General features: G+C 44.0%; 1 protein-coding gene across 2 annotated transcripts in view; it reads left to right on the forward strand.

Annotated features, from left to right (window-relative positions):
• Nucleotides 1-16,514, forward strand: part of LOC142587300 (enolase-phosphatase E1-like) — a 236,306-nt gene that overhangs the window by 18,136 nt on the left and 201,656 nt on the right. The window contains exon 2 of one of the 2 annotated variants that reach the window (XM_075698175.1): nt 8,070-8,171. The exons of the other annotated variant lie outside the window; for it this stretch is intronic. Coding sequence (XP_075554290.1) covers nt 8,070-8,171 — 102 coding nt within the window. The remainder of the gene's footprint in view (nt 1-8,069; nt 8,172-16,514) is intronic. 2 annotated transcript variants of the gene reach the window in all.

The following is a 16,514-nucleotide window of genomic DNA, read 5'->3' on the forward strand; positions in this document are numbered from 1 at the left end:
CTAACTTGCCATTTCCAAAGCTGACGAGGCACACCACTTCACTCGCCATTGCCTTACAATATCGCCAGACCACCAGAGGCACCATTATGACTCCTGTCGTCACGACATTATCTATATCCTGGGTGCCCTTGTGCTTACATGGTCTCTAATTCGGTGTGTTGGACTCCCCGAAAAATTGCTTTTCCGGTGCCCCGGACCCTACTATGTCTTAAAACATGTAATAGGCGTTACTTACAAGATTTGCGTGCTCGAATCTTCCTCTCCTTCCATTTCACCGCCTACAGACGTTGTTCACATACCTCGCCTTAAACTTCACCACTCCCCTATACCATAGCAAGCACCGTGACGGTGCTTCAGCAGTCAAGGGGTCGTGTTTGGTAACATTCCTCTAGAGGAGAGTCGAGGAAGAACACACTTTTTATGTGACACGTGCATCGGTTCATATGGTTCACTGCCTGCTCTCCTTGCAAATATTGTGACGGAGGCGAGATGTAGACGAAGGATATATTTACAAAATATAAAGAAAGCTAGGGCAAGAGAAGATGTCTGATCTGGCCCACATGCAAGCGACCTCGTGGTCTTCATCGTTCTGCCAAACCTCACGTTCATCCGTGTATCACTCGCTTTAACATTACCCTCCGGTAGCGCAAGTGCCATCCTGGCACTTGCTACGAAGGGGAGGATCTAGAAGGACAATAAGGCTTCAGCTCGTAAGTGTGAACATCAGGTGGTAGCGAGGAGGTCGGAAAAGCAGGGCCCAGGGTATAATCTCAAAATTGACATTGAGTTGGCGCAGCACCTTGTAGGGCCCAGTGTAACGTGGAAGGAGCTTCTTTGTTAAGCCATTCGGTGGCATGGTGACCATAGGAGGACCAGAGAACCAGGCATGAAGGGCACACTTCTGTGTTGGCTGTCGTAGTGGGACTTTTGGGAGTCCTGTGAAGCACAGAGGCAGTTGTGGGCAAGTTGACGACCTGCACGGGCTTGACCAACGGTGTCACTGGCGCATTGAGTAGGCAAGTGAGGAACCGACGGAAGGAGAGTCTTAAATGGCAAAGCAGAATGCCAGCCAAATAGTAAATAAAACAGGGAATATCCAGTGGTGTCATGCCGTGATGAATTGTATGCGAAGGTAACGAATGGTAACATGTTGTTCCAGTCATGGTGATCAGGTGAGACATACATGGCCAGCATCTCAGTTAGTATTTGGCTCAGGTGCTTGGTCAGTCCATTCGTCTGTGGATGATAAGCGGTGGTGAGCTTATGTTCATTGGAGCAGGCACGAAGGAGGTTATCTACCACTTGTGAAAGGAAGTACCTCCCATGATCGGTGAGGAGCTGCCGAGGGGCGCCATGACGTAGAATTATGTCGTGGAGGAGAAAGTCAGCGACGTTTGTGGAACAGCTTGTCAGCAGTGCCTGGGTGATTGTGAAGCATGTGGCAATATCTGTCGCGACCGCAACCCATTTTTTTCTTGAGATGAACATAAGGAAAGGGCCAAGAAGGTCAAGGCCGATGCGGAAGAATGGCTCTGCAGGCAGCGCTGAAGGACACTTGCGACATTGGCAGCATTCATAAGCAGCAACGTAGCGGCACACAGAATGGCACATACCAGGCTAAAAAAACTGACGCAGGATGCAGGCGTATGTATGTGAGACACCTAAGTGACCGGCAGTTGGTACGTTGTGAAGCAGGTGAAGAATGCTGGAGCATAGATAGAGAAGTAGGACAAGCAGAAGCTCTGGACCATCTGAGCTGAGATTACGATGATATAGAATGTTGTGTAGTTCAAACAGGCGAACAGAATGGTCTGGTGATGGAGCAGTTAGACGGTCATTGATTAGCCGTAAAGATGCGTCTCGTCACTGTTTGGTGGGGATATCATCATCCGAAGCAAGGATGGACAGTACACAGATGTCTGAGTCGGGGTTAGTGAGGTCGGGAGCATCGGCGGTGTTGTGGACGAGCAATCTGCATCATGGTGCAATCGTCCAGATTTGTAGTGCACAACAAGTATTCTTGAAGCCATAGGGCCCAATGGCCAAGACGTCCAGACGGATCCTTGAGCGACGAGGGCTAGTGGAGGGCATAATGGTCTGTAATCACAGAAAAAGTTTGGCCAAACAAGTAAAGTCTAAATTTGGTGACAGCCCACACTAAAGCCAGGCACTCACATTCAGGGAAGGAAAAATTCCATTTGGACAATGAAAGAAGGCGACTGGCATAGGCGATGACATGTTCCTTGCCATGCTGTTTTTGGCCAAGGACAGCCACAATTTTTATTGGTGCGAAGTTCTGTAGGCAATGAGGGGTCGAAATGGGCCAGTATTGGTGGTGTAGTCAGTAGACAGATAAGGGCATAAAACGAAGCAGCTTATTCGGGTCCCCACACTCAAGGAACGTCCTTTTTCAAGAGTTCAATGAGAGGGTGGGCGATGTCCGCAAAATTCTGGGCAAAGTGACGAAAGTAGGAACATAATCTTTTGAAACTCTGGACGTCTTTTGCTTAGCATGGCATGGGAAATTGTTGCACTGCTCGCACCTTGTCAGGGTCTGGTTGAACACTGGCAGCACTGACAAGGTAAAGCTTAGAACGACAAAAAGCTGAGCTATTTGGTAAGGATTCATTATGCAAAAAAGAGGTGAGGCGTGCAGACAGGACTCAAGAGTAGAGAAGTGGACACCACGAACGCCGACTATCAACTGAAGGGAGCACTGAGGCGAAAAAAGGAAGAAGACACAAAACTCATCTGCGCAAGCTCAGGAATGGTATCACCATGTGTCAGTCAGGTACATGTGCCGGTCTACGTGAGAGATAACTGTTAAGGCACTTAATCTCTTCCTTATGTAAAGTAATCAAAGGCTGACTCACGCACGCGCTTCCACCATTATAGATATGCCATGCCTCTACCATAAGACGCATATCTTCATTCTTATGCCTGTACAATATCGTGCATTCATCTAACTCTGGCGTGCAGTTACAATCTTGGCAATATAGGGAAAGATTAGAAGGTGATCCACCGGTTATTGTCCTTTTATGTTCCATTAGCCTCTGATTGATAGACCATCCTGTTTGCCCTACGTCCCACCATCCTGTTTGCCCTACGTCCCACCATCCCGTTTGCCCAACTGAAGGGGCAGCACATGTAGCCGACTGACATGTGGTGATATCAATCCTCAGCTTGTACAGATGAGTCTTGTGCCTTCTTTCTTTTTTCACCTCAGTGCTCCCTTCAGTTGATAGTCGGCATTCGTGGTGTTCACTTCTCTACTCTTGTGTCCTGTCTGCACGCCTCACCTCTTTTTTGCTTACTGACAAGGTGACCGAGCATAGCTATTTGGCATCGCCTGAAACGGCACTTGGCAGAGTTCAGCTGAAGATTGGCCCAGTGAAAGATGGCAAGAACGGCCAATAAATGGGTGAGGTGGCTGCCAAACCTAGGCGAGTAGACAATGACATCGTCTAATTAGCATAGACAGATAGACCACTTATATCCCCGCAGCACAGAGTCCGTCGTAAGTTCGAAAGTTACTGTGGCATTACACAGTCCGAACGGCATAACATTGAATTGGTACACGCCATTTGGCATAATAAATGCAGTGTTTTTGCTGTTCATAGGGTCCACTGAAATCGGCAAATAGCCAGACTGAATGATGATTGACGAAAAATATTGGGCTCCATGAAGGCAGTCAAGGGTGTCATCGGTGCGAGGCAAAGGGTAGAGTCTTTATGGATTACGTTGTTCGAACTCCGATAATCAATGCAGAAACGCCAGCTGCCGTCCTTCTTTTTCACTAGAATGACAGGGGAGGCCCATGAGCTAAACGAAAGTTTGATGATGCCTTTTGTAATTATTTTGTGAACCTTGTTCTGGATGACTTGACGTTCATGATGGGATATGCGATATGGGTGCTGGCATATAGGGTTGGCGTCACTAGTGTTGATTCGATGAGTCACAACAAACGTTTGGCCTAGAGGGCAACTGTCAAAATCAAAGATGTTACGATAGGATGCCAGAACGTGGTAGAGATCTTGAGCTTGCACCTGGGTCAGATCGGGAGCGATCATCTTGTTAATGTCGCCGAGAGACGAAGGAGTGAAGTTCGCGGAGCAAGAAGGCAGCAAAACATCTGCATCCAAAGTGGCAATCTTGCAGGGATCAAGCACGGGAATGGTGGCCAGCGACATGCCTTGTGGAATAACCTTAGTATACAGGCTGACGTTGAGAAGGGGAACGACCACTGTATTGTCAGCAATGGAAACAATTGTGTGAGCTAGGGCTAACAGTCTAACAGGACACCAATAATTGGAGACAAGACAAAGTCGCCATCGGGAATATCATTTGAAGACTTCAAGGTAACATATGTAACAGCTTGAGGTGGCAAGCAAATGTGATGGCGAGAGCATAAGCGTGGTGGTATGTCGGCTGGAATATCGGGAAAATGGGGAAGCTAAAGCTGAAGAGCACCGGTTGCACAGTCAATTCGGGCAGAATGACTGTACAAAAAAATCTAAGCCGAGGATTACGTCATGGGGGCACTTCTCAATGACTGCAAATTGTACTGAAGTGGGACGACCAGCAATGCACACATGGGTGGTGCACACCCCAAGAATGGCAGGAGTCTCTCCATCAGCGACACGAAGGATGCGGGAGGCAGCTAGTGTGAGCACTTTATGAAGTCGACTACGAAGATCTGCCCTCATCATGGAGATGTACGCCCCAGTGTCGAGGAGCACAGAAAACAGTGACGTCATCAACGTCTAACAAGCTTCGTTTCGCCGGCAGCGTCAGAAGAAGATTTGTGGTGGGAGTCATCAATGCAGCTTCATCTCCAGGCGCTGCACTGCTTAGTTTTACTGATAGGCACTTGCAGGGCTAAAGGGGAATGACAGGTGACGAGTCTGCAGTGAGCGAGATGACAGGCGACTGTTTGGAGGCGAGCATGACTTGTGACCATGCAGCGATGGGGAGTGACTATTTATCCTTGCGGGAGCATCTGTGTTGGGGAAATACGACGGGGTTGAAGGTGGGAAGTGGTTGCTGTTCAAACGGTGGTAAGGGGCTGATGCCGTTTGAGGTGGCAAAGACCAGTGGGTGGCGCAGTAATGGGCGGCGTGACTGATACAGTGACAAGTAACGCATATCAATAGATTGTCAGGGGTTCTCCACACAGCAGGGTCGGGAGATCACGTAGTGAATAGCCGCTCTTGATAGTATGAAAGCGGATGCCATGAAGTTTGTATTGGGCTGGCCATGGTGCACATAGAGTGAATGTTGATGTTGGCGAGCTCCTGCCAGACAATTGCTTAGACGAATGTCGTAATCTAGCCTGAGTCACTAGCATAAATTGAGGCAGAGGTCATGGCCTCAAGTTCGCGGCGTGCCATTCATGTCACCTGATCTGGTGGAACTGACTGATGTGCTGTAGTGTAGTCGTCACAAAAGGATGTTGCCGCCATTTGGGAAGATGGGCAAATGCATGGCCAAAGCATCGGCTTTTAGCCTCCTCAAAGCGCCGGCACTTCTTTGTAATAGCGTCGACTGTACAGAAATGTTTGCACACTAAAAGGTTGAAGCCGTCGTTGGTGATCCCTTTCAAGATATGCCCAACCTTGTCATTCTCCGGCATCTTGGCTTTGGCCTTTTGACGTAGCAATAACACATATTCAATGTATGAGATGCAAGACTCTGTAGACGTCTGTGCATGTGACTCGAGCATCTTTATCACGGCGATCTTCTGGCCAACGGGCTTCCCAAACAAGTCTCATAGTTTTTCATTGCAGGTGTCCCAGCTCCAGATCTCAGCTTCGTGGTTATCGAACCATAGTTTTGCAGTGCCTTTGAGGTAGAAAATTATATTTGCCAACATCAGGGTAGGGCTCAGTTGCTAGCACTCGTGCATTCGTACTCTGCCACCCACTCTTCCAGAATCGCAGAATGTGCCAGGATCCCGAGGTTGCACCAGCACAACTGTAAAGTGGCAGGTGCTGATGTGGGCACTGCATCTTCCACCATTGCAGACAGATATCCAACATGATGGCCGCTGCGAAGTTTCATTGCGAGGCGAAACGTACCCAGCACTTCCACCAAAGTGTGACAGAGGCGAAATGTAGGCAAAGGATATATTTACAAAATGTTTACAAAAAAGCTAGGGCAAGAGAAGATGTCTTATCTGGCCCACGTGCAAGCGACCTCATCGTCATTTTCATCACTCTGCCAAACCTCGCGTTCATCCATGTATCAATCGTTCCGTAACAGTATATTGTAAATACGTTTCTCTGTTGTGTCTGCCTCCTCATTACAATATGTTCCAGTTTGTACACTACAGGTGATAAACCCATCTAGAAAAACAAAGAAAACACTATGTTCAGAGTTAATATAATTGAACTCTGCTTTTATAATGTTCTTCTTGTCTTTGTTTTTAGTACGTTTAGCCCATGTAATGTCAATGTAGAATGTAAATAATAAATGATTGCTTAAACTGAATGAATGTTATTTCCAAAAATAGGTCAGGATGATTTGTGAACGTGATGTCAAGGGTGTTGGAAACAAATGCATGATTCTCGTTGCCGGCTTTACAAGATGTGTCATTGAAAAAAGTGCGCACACATTCAAGAAATCTGAAGCAAGCGAGAATGCAGAGTGATGTGGCTCTTCATTCTCTGAAGTCAGGAAAATTAAAGTCGCCAAGCAAAAAGTTGGTTATGATGTAACAGCTCATCATTAAAATCATTTACAAATTTTGATGAATTTAGAGGGTAGTAAAAAGAACTCTAGACTAATTTTTGATGACCGATTTGAACAGTGGTCCACACACTTGTTATGCTGTTGTTAGTATAAATGCTCTGCAATTGCAAATCTTTGCATATGGCTGGCATTACACCGCATCCTGTCTTGATACGTGATCACATTAACGAATATCAAAACATAAACTTTGTCGCCTGAAAGATGTCCTGATTGTGTATTTTGGGGTGCAATCACATTTCTGTTGGAACAATGATGTCTGCATTACAACTATCAAAGGCTGGCACTTTTAAGAATATTTATTTAGAAGACTATCAATGTTACAGAAAATTAATTAAGAAAGACGTGCTGGTCCTCGCACATTCCCATGTTCTGCCATGTGCATAGGCAACGGCTGGCAGGTGCTCTGTGTGCCTTGTTTGCATTGGCACTATTAGACATGGGACTTGCTTTCTCTTTTATGTTTTCATTTCGCTGAATTGTAGAAATAATATTTTTTGTTGTCTTTTAGTTTCTTATAGTGCAGCCAGAAAGGTTTTGTTCCTGGCACACATAACATAGCTGGTTAATTTTTTAGCATTAAATGCTATTAGCTCCCATTGTCGGTGACCTTCAAGTGACCTTGAGCCAAAAGCCAGAGCCGTTATCGGGGCACCAAAACAAGATCATCTGGGCAACTTGCGAGAATGAATGGAGATCCTTCTCGCCCTTTGTACAGAACCTCATTACATACGCTACTTACTCCCAAAGCAGTTACAAAAAATATTGCTTCCGAGTTCTCCCTAATGTTTGCTCTAAATATCACTCAAGCTGTGACTTCTAGTACACTGAAGTTTTATTTGTCATTTCCAATAGCGATGTTCAAAAGGCAGATACAGGGCAACGTACACTTCAGTTCTGGGAAATGGAATTTCCTTCGGATCTACTGCGCTCCCTGAGCTGCAGCGTGGTGTGACGCTGGAAGCGTCTAATGTGCTGCTTTGCCCAAGGAGGCTTAAAAACATTTCTTCTCACAGACAAAACATTGTACTTCAACTTGGAGCTGAAAACTTAATAATTATTTGGCAGCATCTGTTAGGTGAAAACGAGCTTAGCTGATGAGTACATTTAATTGCTTAGTCAGGAAGTGGGTGACAGCGTCTAATCAGCATCTTGGACAGTTTTTGGGAAAAACACAGTGAAACATCTAACCAATCACCATATTTTTTTCCTGAAAAATGTACCAGCCCACCCAGCTCTTGATTTTTCTGCTATAAACTTAATGAACCACATGTTTGGATGGCGATTTGTGACTAACTACTAAAATATCTCATTAAAAACAGGATGTGCTGTTCCCATTTGCACGGAAAAACATCCGGGCCTACCTGGATTCTCACTGGGATGAACCCGAGCTGAAAGCCATTGTTGCTGAACTCCACATACAGGTTTGCCCCAGCATTGCTACATATAAGTGCAGTAGCCGAAAAGTATTATGAGGTCATGGCATGAACGCCGTTAAAGGCAATAAAGTGTGGTAGGATAATTGCATATCTAGCGGAAGGAGGCACAAATGCAGTAGCTGACCACCAACTGAATTGTATGGGTCCATGAACATATATATAAACATAGAAAGTGAGAGGGTTATCGAACACACTGCTCTGTACTAAACTGAACTTAGACCAACTCACTCAAATCACTCTGGTGAGGTAATATTAAAGTGTATCACTTTGATGGTGTCGTATCTTAAAAGGAAGCTTAAACTCGGGAGCTCTATGCAAGTACGCGGTAATGCTGAAATAATTTTTCTTGACAGTCACTGCACTGAATTTGGTGAAGTTTGTTGCACTTAATAGAAAAAGTTATATTTAGTGACTACTAGAAACAGATCTTTTATTTTTGCTGTTGATTGTTTATTAAACACTATTGAGAATTGGGAAAGTAAAAAAAGAAAGTCACAAGGTACAAATATACAGCTCTTTAACGTGGTAATAAAGAATGCTATCATAATGTATAAACTATAACAATGTTGATAAATCTGGAGTGGTCAAAATTTATGTATTATGCATGCCTCAGAAATGTGCCACTAATCTGTGAGTAGGCCTTTTGCACCTAAACATTGTAACAATTCCTTGTAAGCTATAAAACCTGCTTTGGTGGCTTAGCAGCTGGAATGTTGCACTGCTAAGTATGAGGTTGCTGGATCAAATCTCAGCCACAGCGGTGGTATTACAATGGGGGCAAAATGCAGAAATGCCTACAAACAGTGCATTTTGTGCACGTTAAAAATGCCAGGCTGTCAAAATTAATCCAGAGTACTCCACTACGGTGTGCCTCATAATCAGATTGAAGTTTCGGCATGTAAAACCCCAGAATTCAGTTTAATGTGAGCTATAACTTGAAATACCAAATTTGTGCACTTTAAGTGCTCTAAGGGATGCTGTTTACAGAACTGTAATATCTGTTATCTATTTATTGTACCGTACAGGTCCGGCGTAGGGGGTGTACAATATAAAAGGTTACAAAGAGAGGAAATTTAACAATTTGTGTTACATTATCAGACCTGCCATGCTTGCTTAGTGGCCATGGTGTTGTGCAGCTAAGCACGAGGTCGCGGGATCAAATCCCATCCACTGTAGCTGCATTTCGTTTACTTAGATTTAAGTGCATGTTAAAGAACCCCAGGTTGTCCATATTATTCTGCAATCCCTCACTGTGGTGTGTTCCGCAATCAAAGCTTGTTTTTGGCATGTAAAACCCAATAACTTAATTTTAAGTTTAACATTATCAGACAAAGCAGACATATATTCAGGAGAGGAACGATTCCGGTGCTTACATGTAAAAGTAAAAAATGCAAGAATTCAGCACAACAGATGAACATAGAAAATAACTTGCGGATGTCATACCGCGTCACGATTAAATAAAAAGACAAGGTTAACAGGAGGACTATCCCAGATTTTTTGGGGCTGAGGCAATGCTGAGGAGTTAAATGTCTGTTACCGAAGATAAGCAAGACACTATGGGTATTGCCAAGGTGACTTGACATGTGCATGGGAGCTTTGAAGGGTCATAAATTGGGCTGATTTTCATGGACATATTTATGCAGGAGGTAAAGAAGATTTATTGTGCTTCTAATTTCTAACAGCTGTAGGGAAATTTGCTGTTTTATCTGTGTTACACTAAAAGCTCTATCATAATTCTGGGCTATAAAACATGCTGCTCTAATTTGGATGGATTCCAGGATAGGAATTAAGTCATTTTGATGTGGAGACCAAATAGAAGATACTAATGCTGATTGTGGGAGAACAAATGTTTGGTTTGCCAATTTGCGAAATGTAACCAGGGCATTTTGCAAGTTTCGTCGCAAATAGCCTAAAGATTTTGGTGTTGAGATATGAATTTGTAGACTTAGTGCTTTTATTTATCTTAAACTTGCCAATTTTCAGGAATTTTCGTGAGAACTTCCATGCCATAAATAAATATTTTACTTTCTAGGTCCACTATAATTTAGCTTAAGAGCTATCACATACAAGTTTCATTTAAGTTGGTCTGGGGTGGTTTAATAAAAGCATTTCTTTGTTTTACATGTGGTATTTGAATAGGCGGCATTAGCGTTGGCCCCAAGTTAAAGCTTCCTTATAGTATGACCTCCCCTTTGGAATAGCAGTGGTCCAACCAGGGATGTTGCTAAAGCCATTGTTCCAACAAGTCTTCATCAGCACAGAGTTGACCAATACTCATCTCTTGTTAAAATATTTCCAGGGACATTCTTTGTTCAACTACTGTTAATTATGTCAATTAAGCCTTCATCATCCGGTGAAATTATGTCCAGTTTAGCAGCCTTAGAAAATGTATCTTTCTTTGTTTTCTTTCTTTATTTTTCAAAATATTTATTTGTGTTTATTAGCATCTTAAGCACTCATAGACATCTGAAAATGTGCTGTAAAAAATTACGTCTATAGGTTGTCTTATTCGAAAGTTGCCGGCAATCATCATCAGTAATCAGTCAATTTTTTGTTTTGTCTAAAACCGAATTCTCTGCATTTTTTTTTTGTTGTGTTAACACTGCTGACTTTTTTCAATTGATTAAATTTTTGCTGTGAAAGCTGTATATGACTAAACTTCCGTAGTTTTTTTTTTTTGCCGTCCGGTAACAGAAATGGACATAGCGATTTCTAACAAACCTGTATGGGTGCAGTGCAGTAGTGCAGATGTCAAAATGCAGAACAGGTTGATTGCTTGCCATGAAAAATAGCGTGATGTCAAGGTTATCCACAGTATACAAGCAGGAGAGGTATCGGCGCTAAAAACAGCTGCATTATCGATGGGGCAGACATGTATAGTTCGTACACCTGAAGAACAACATGCCTGCGAGGAGCGCCGGAAGGAACAGTAATGAGAATATAAATGGTGCCAGCATGAAACGACTACCGACAAAGAACGTTCCTATGATGCTGAAAAAAAAAAATGACAATCACGAGTCCGGGCAGCTCCGAGCGAGCAACGACGCCAGACTTGCAACACAGAAAATGACAACCATTTCATTCTGTGAAGATGGAATGGCAGTGAAAGCACTTTGCTTTTCAGTTGAGAGCGTTGACTGTCAGCTTTTGCTGCCGTTCCATCTTCACATAGTGGAATAGTAATTTTTTCTAACTGAAGCATTGCATGCGCTTTTATGTAGTCATTTAAATAGTGAGGATGTAGTCATTTACTGGAAGCATGCAGGGGACTGTGATAGATGAGTACGACTCAGATTCAACTTTATTGTTTCATTATTGATACATATATACAGCAGATAATATGAAAGAGGTTCATTATGCAAAAAAGAAGTGAGGCGTGCAGACAGGCCATAAGAGTAGAGAAGTGGACAACACGAATGCCGTGTGTTCGTGTTGTCCTCTTCTCTACTCTTGTGTCTTGTGTCTCTACTCTTGTGCACAGGGACACAACAATGTAATATGACGCAATTCGTTTTGGGTATAATATACTTACAAGGGATGTACGAGGGTATGACAAAACTTCTACAGAATAAACATGCCGCACTGCAAGTGCGCTTGGTTTCAGAAGCATAGACATGTGACATGTTTTCAAACGTAACCATTTCTGAGCAAGTGACACCTTTTGCTTTAGATACTAACTGATGACACAGTGAGCCTCGCAATGACCTCTCTGCATGCAATTGTCGGTAATATGAGCGTTATAAGGAACCAATGTACTGATATGGACAACATTATTTTGGTTGTGCTGTAGTGGAGCTATATGACAGCAATATGTAATATCCCAAGAACTGATACAATAATGTAAACGAATAAAAGGAACATGAGACATCCACCCAATCGTAGCAATTGCTACAATGGAAACCCACATGGGTTCCTCGAAAGAAAAGCCTCGAAGTTGAAGAAAAATTCATCCTGGTCCGGGACTCAAACCCGGGACCAAGGCCTTTCCGGGGCAGCCGCTCTAACATCCGAGCTAACCAGGTGGCTAGCAGATGGCAGGGCGAAGTCGAATTTATCGACAACTCGAAGCAAAGGCAAGACTTTGACGTAATAGTTCTGCAGAAACCTGCAAGGTGGAGGAAGTAATTAATAAAGGAAACGTGAGACATCCGCCCAATTGTAGCAATTGCTACAAAGGAAACCCATATGGCTTCCTCGAAAGAAAAGCTTTGAAGTTGAAGGTTGCTCTTTCGAGGAACCCATATGGGTTTCCTTTGTAGCAATTGCTACGATTGGGCGGATGTCTCACGTTTCCTTTATTAATTACTTCCTCCACCTTGCAGGTTTCTGCAGAACTATAACGTCAAAGTCTTGCCTTTGCTTCGAGTTGTCAATAAATTCGACTTCGCCCTGCCATCTCCTAGCTACCTGGTTAGCTCGGATGGTAGAGCGGCTGCCCTGGAAAGGCGGTGGTTCCGGGTTCGAGTCCCGGACCAGGACGAATTTTTCTTCAACTTGGAGGCTTTTCTTTCGAGGAACCCATATAGGTCTCCTTTGTAGCAATTGCTACGATTGGGTATGGATGTCTCATGTTCCCTTTATTAATTAGTTCCCTCCGCCTTGCAGGTTTCCGCAAAACTATTACGTCAATAATGTAAATGGCTATAAATAAAGGCATAATGTCAGAAGAGTGTGCTTTTGAACGTAGTGTCTGGCTTTTAAAAGAACCCTGATACCATAAGTGGTTTCCTTCTTTAAGAAGCTGACTGCAAATTAAATTTTAGAAAGAAGTCTAATTGAATACCTAAAAATGAACCGACACTGTTTATATGCCGACACTGGTGGGAGGCACACGACATGTGCGGTCGTAGCTTGTTGGTCAAGGCAATGTTCCTGTGATTCATTTTTTCCCAAAGTGTTAAACCATCTCTACAATAATAGCTACATGCTTTTGTGGTTTTCTGTCCAGCTGCTTTTGCCATAAAAGGTCGAGGGTTTTTTTTAGTCAAGCCAAGTTAAGTTCTTCAATATGAAATGGCGCCTTTACATGTCATATGCAGTTCAGCATGTTGCCGTAGCCATGCATAAGCTTTTGGTTTCTGAAGCATGTCTCTCGAAGACCTGACCGAGCTAGAAGAAAAAATTTTAGCTCGCGTGCATGCGTGGAATTTCATGTGCGTACAACAGCAATCATGTGCGTCACCATGCATTGAGTGTTGCGAGCGAGTGCCACTTGTTAGTATAGACTTATTCTACTTTGTAACATGCATAGAATACAGTGCACAAGCCTACGCACTGCAATTTCAAGCAATAAGTCCGCAGTACTTAATAGAGCCGTCCTGTGTACATTGATCTCGTATACTACATCCACAGTACCACTGCCCGATTGCGTCACTTGCTGGTTTTTGTGCCACTTACTGGCAACTCAAGCAGGCTGGGTGACCATTTGTCACCGCCCAGGTTCAAAGAGGATGCCAATAAATAATCATCATCATTGTGAGACTTACATTGCCAATTTAAAGTTATCATTCTTCTTTAAATCGCAAACAGCATGCTGGATTCTATCACTACAAATCATAGTTGTTTCATTGGCATGCACATCTTACACTTCTTATATCTTACTTGTGCTGCACAAAAGATAAAAATTTTGACTTCTTTATTGTTTAGCCCACTTTGAAGGCCTTTAAGACTACCCTTAGAAGTCGGGCATAAAATAGCAATAGACCAAGATATATTAAGGAATTCTGAAAGGCGGCGACATGGTCTGAACTTGCTTTTCTAGTGCATTCTCTAGCTGATGTTCATGTGTTGTCCATGCGATGTCCTTGAAGAACAAATAGGAGACATGCATAAAGCTGACAACACTGTGCTGTAACCATGCAATGCTGGTTTTTGGCTGTCATTGTAAGGGCAAGCAAGAACAAGATCTTGCAAGGAGTGGCCCATCGCACCACACGTGATTGTATGTTTTGTGCCGTTTTATGAGCAGAAATGCTCACTGAAATTCGGCATGCGAATCTACTGCTTTGTTCTGCTATGTGAGAAGTGTGTCTATGTGGGCAGTTGCGGCTGTAGGGTACATAAGTTCGCATTATGCAATACAGCAGTTGTTGCATCAATTTTACATGTGAACTGTGGTGATGCTTGGCACTGATCACCGTTTGTTTGTATTTAATGCTATAATTGTAACAGTGCAACAGCTTTGAGAGCAAAACAAGCTTTAATGATATGCTCGAGACGTTAGCCTGGTTGTTTGCCTGACATGTTACTGCACGTGCTGATTATGATATATACAGTTTGACATATAGTTCTGTGGAAACCCGCGAGGTGGAGAGAAGTAATTAATAAATTAATTTATTAATAATGATATATACAGTGATAAACACTTTACAGTCACACACACACACGCATAGATACACTATAGAGATATTTACAAAGTTTTGTTAAGGATCGTGGGTTGCAAGAACATCAGCAGCACCTTCATGGTGCATGACGCACTGGTGGTGCTTTGCCATGGGCCAAGAATGTGCTGTAGTGCCAAGCTCGAGTCATGTTGAAGGTACAGTGACACCTTCAGAGACTCTCTTTCTGACGCGTAGCGATAGCAGTTGCACAGAACATGTTGCAGGTCTTCAGGGACAATACATTCAGAGCACATTGGTGAGTCCGGGAGTTGAATCTTACACCTGAAGTAGTTTGCGTATGTTACAAATACGGGCGGCTAGGCCACACTGCAATGAACGGACAGGCGTCGACGAGCAAAGGATGTCTGTTTATTCCAAATACGTTAACTTATCTACAAACGGGGGGGGGGGGGGCGAAGTAACGAAGCATGTGAACCGCAACTGCTGCCTTGCAGATTCCCACATTTCTCTTCCCTTAGAATCTGTAACGCTCCACGGGCTTTCTTTCATGGGTGGAGCGATGCAAGTGGGTTTGAACATCTATTACGCCTGCTGGCGCTTCCTGAAGGGGTGCGTTTTCCGTCACTCGACTGCATACCGGTCTCCTCCATGTCATTGCTTGGGACTGCAGCGGATGTTACGTCAGGCATTCATTTACAAACCTGGTCTGCGTCAGGGTGAACAACACTGCTGACCATTTCTACAGACCCCTCTGCAGAACCTGCTGTTGACTTGACCTTGCCGGGTCCACTTGTCTCTGGTTCCGTAATTTCACACATACACAGCATCACCTGGTGAGAACGTCCACTGCGCACCATCCATCAAATTTGTTGGGGGGCTGACAGGTTCCTAGAGGGAAAACACATATCAAGTCTTTTCCGTAGTTTGTAACCCAGAAGCATTTCAGAGGATCAAAACCCATACTCTTGGAGCGCGTTGTGATAATGGCATAGAAGTCTCGCTGATGATGCGTGCAGCACCATTGTGCCTGCCTTCTTAAGCTGTCCTTTACAGTGTGTACAGCATGTTCTGTCCTTCTGTTACTTTAAAGGTGATAGGGTGGGCTAAGAATATGACCGATGCCATTTTTCTGCATAAACTGAACAAATTCCCAGCCGATGAATTGCTGCGAGATTATCTGAGACAACAGTGCGAGGTAACCCGAAACAGCTGAACAGAGTATGCAGGGCTCCCGACTTTACTCCGGGATGTTGCCTGGGACATGGGAATGGCTTGTATCCATTTACTCCGCAAGTTGACGACTATCAGCAACATTTTGCTTTGAATTGGTCCAGTGAAGTCGATGTGTAGCCTAGACCACCTGTCATGCGTTTCAGGCCAGCTGGTTCTTGCGCGGGTGGCATTGGCAGCGCTTGGACGCAGTTTATACAACTCGATATGATGCAACGAATATCTTCATCTCACCTAGGCCACTGAAACTTCGACGGAAAATAAGCGCACTAGAAGACAATCACAACAGCTGAGAACGACAAAGGACAGGCGCTAACTCGCATCTATTTTATTTGCAGCCATGCCGGCTAATATATGCTGAAAGGATGACATGCACAGTGCATAACAGTGGAATAAATGTAACGATGTAACAACAACACACGTTCAAGAAACACGATTTCTTCCCTGAAGAGCTTCATAGACGTATCGCTCACACATTTATCTCCCCTTTTCCTGATATAAAAGGCTTCCAATAATTCACGCACAGTCTTATCGCAACCTTTGCCCAGGATTCTTATGTCACTCAATCGCAGTTCACACGCTGTGCAGTTGGTGCATTGATAGGCCAAATTTGTCCTACCTCTCCTAATAGCCCTCAAATGATCCCGTTGATTAATGCAGCGCCCAGTCTGACCTGTGTAAGCCATCCCACAGGTCAATGGGATCTCATACACGACCCCCGTGCAGCAGTTAACAAACTGCTTGCCATGCTTTT

The sequence above is a fragment of the Dermacentor variabilis genome, chromosome 7 (genome assembly GCF_050947875.1).
Source record: "Dermacentor variabilis isolate Ectoservices chromosome 7, ASM5094787v1, whole genome shotgun sequence".
Lineage (NCBI taxonomy): Eukaryota > Metazoa > Arthropoda > Arachnida > Ixodida > Ixodidae > Dermacentor > Dermacentor variabilis.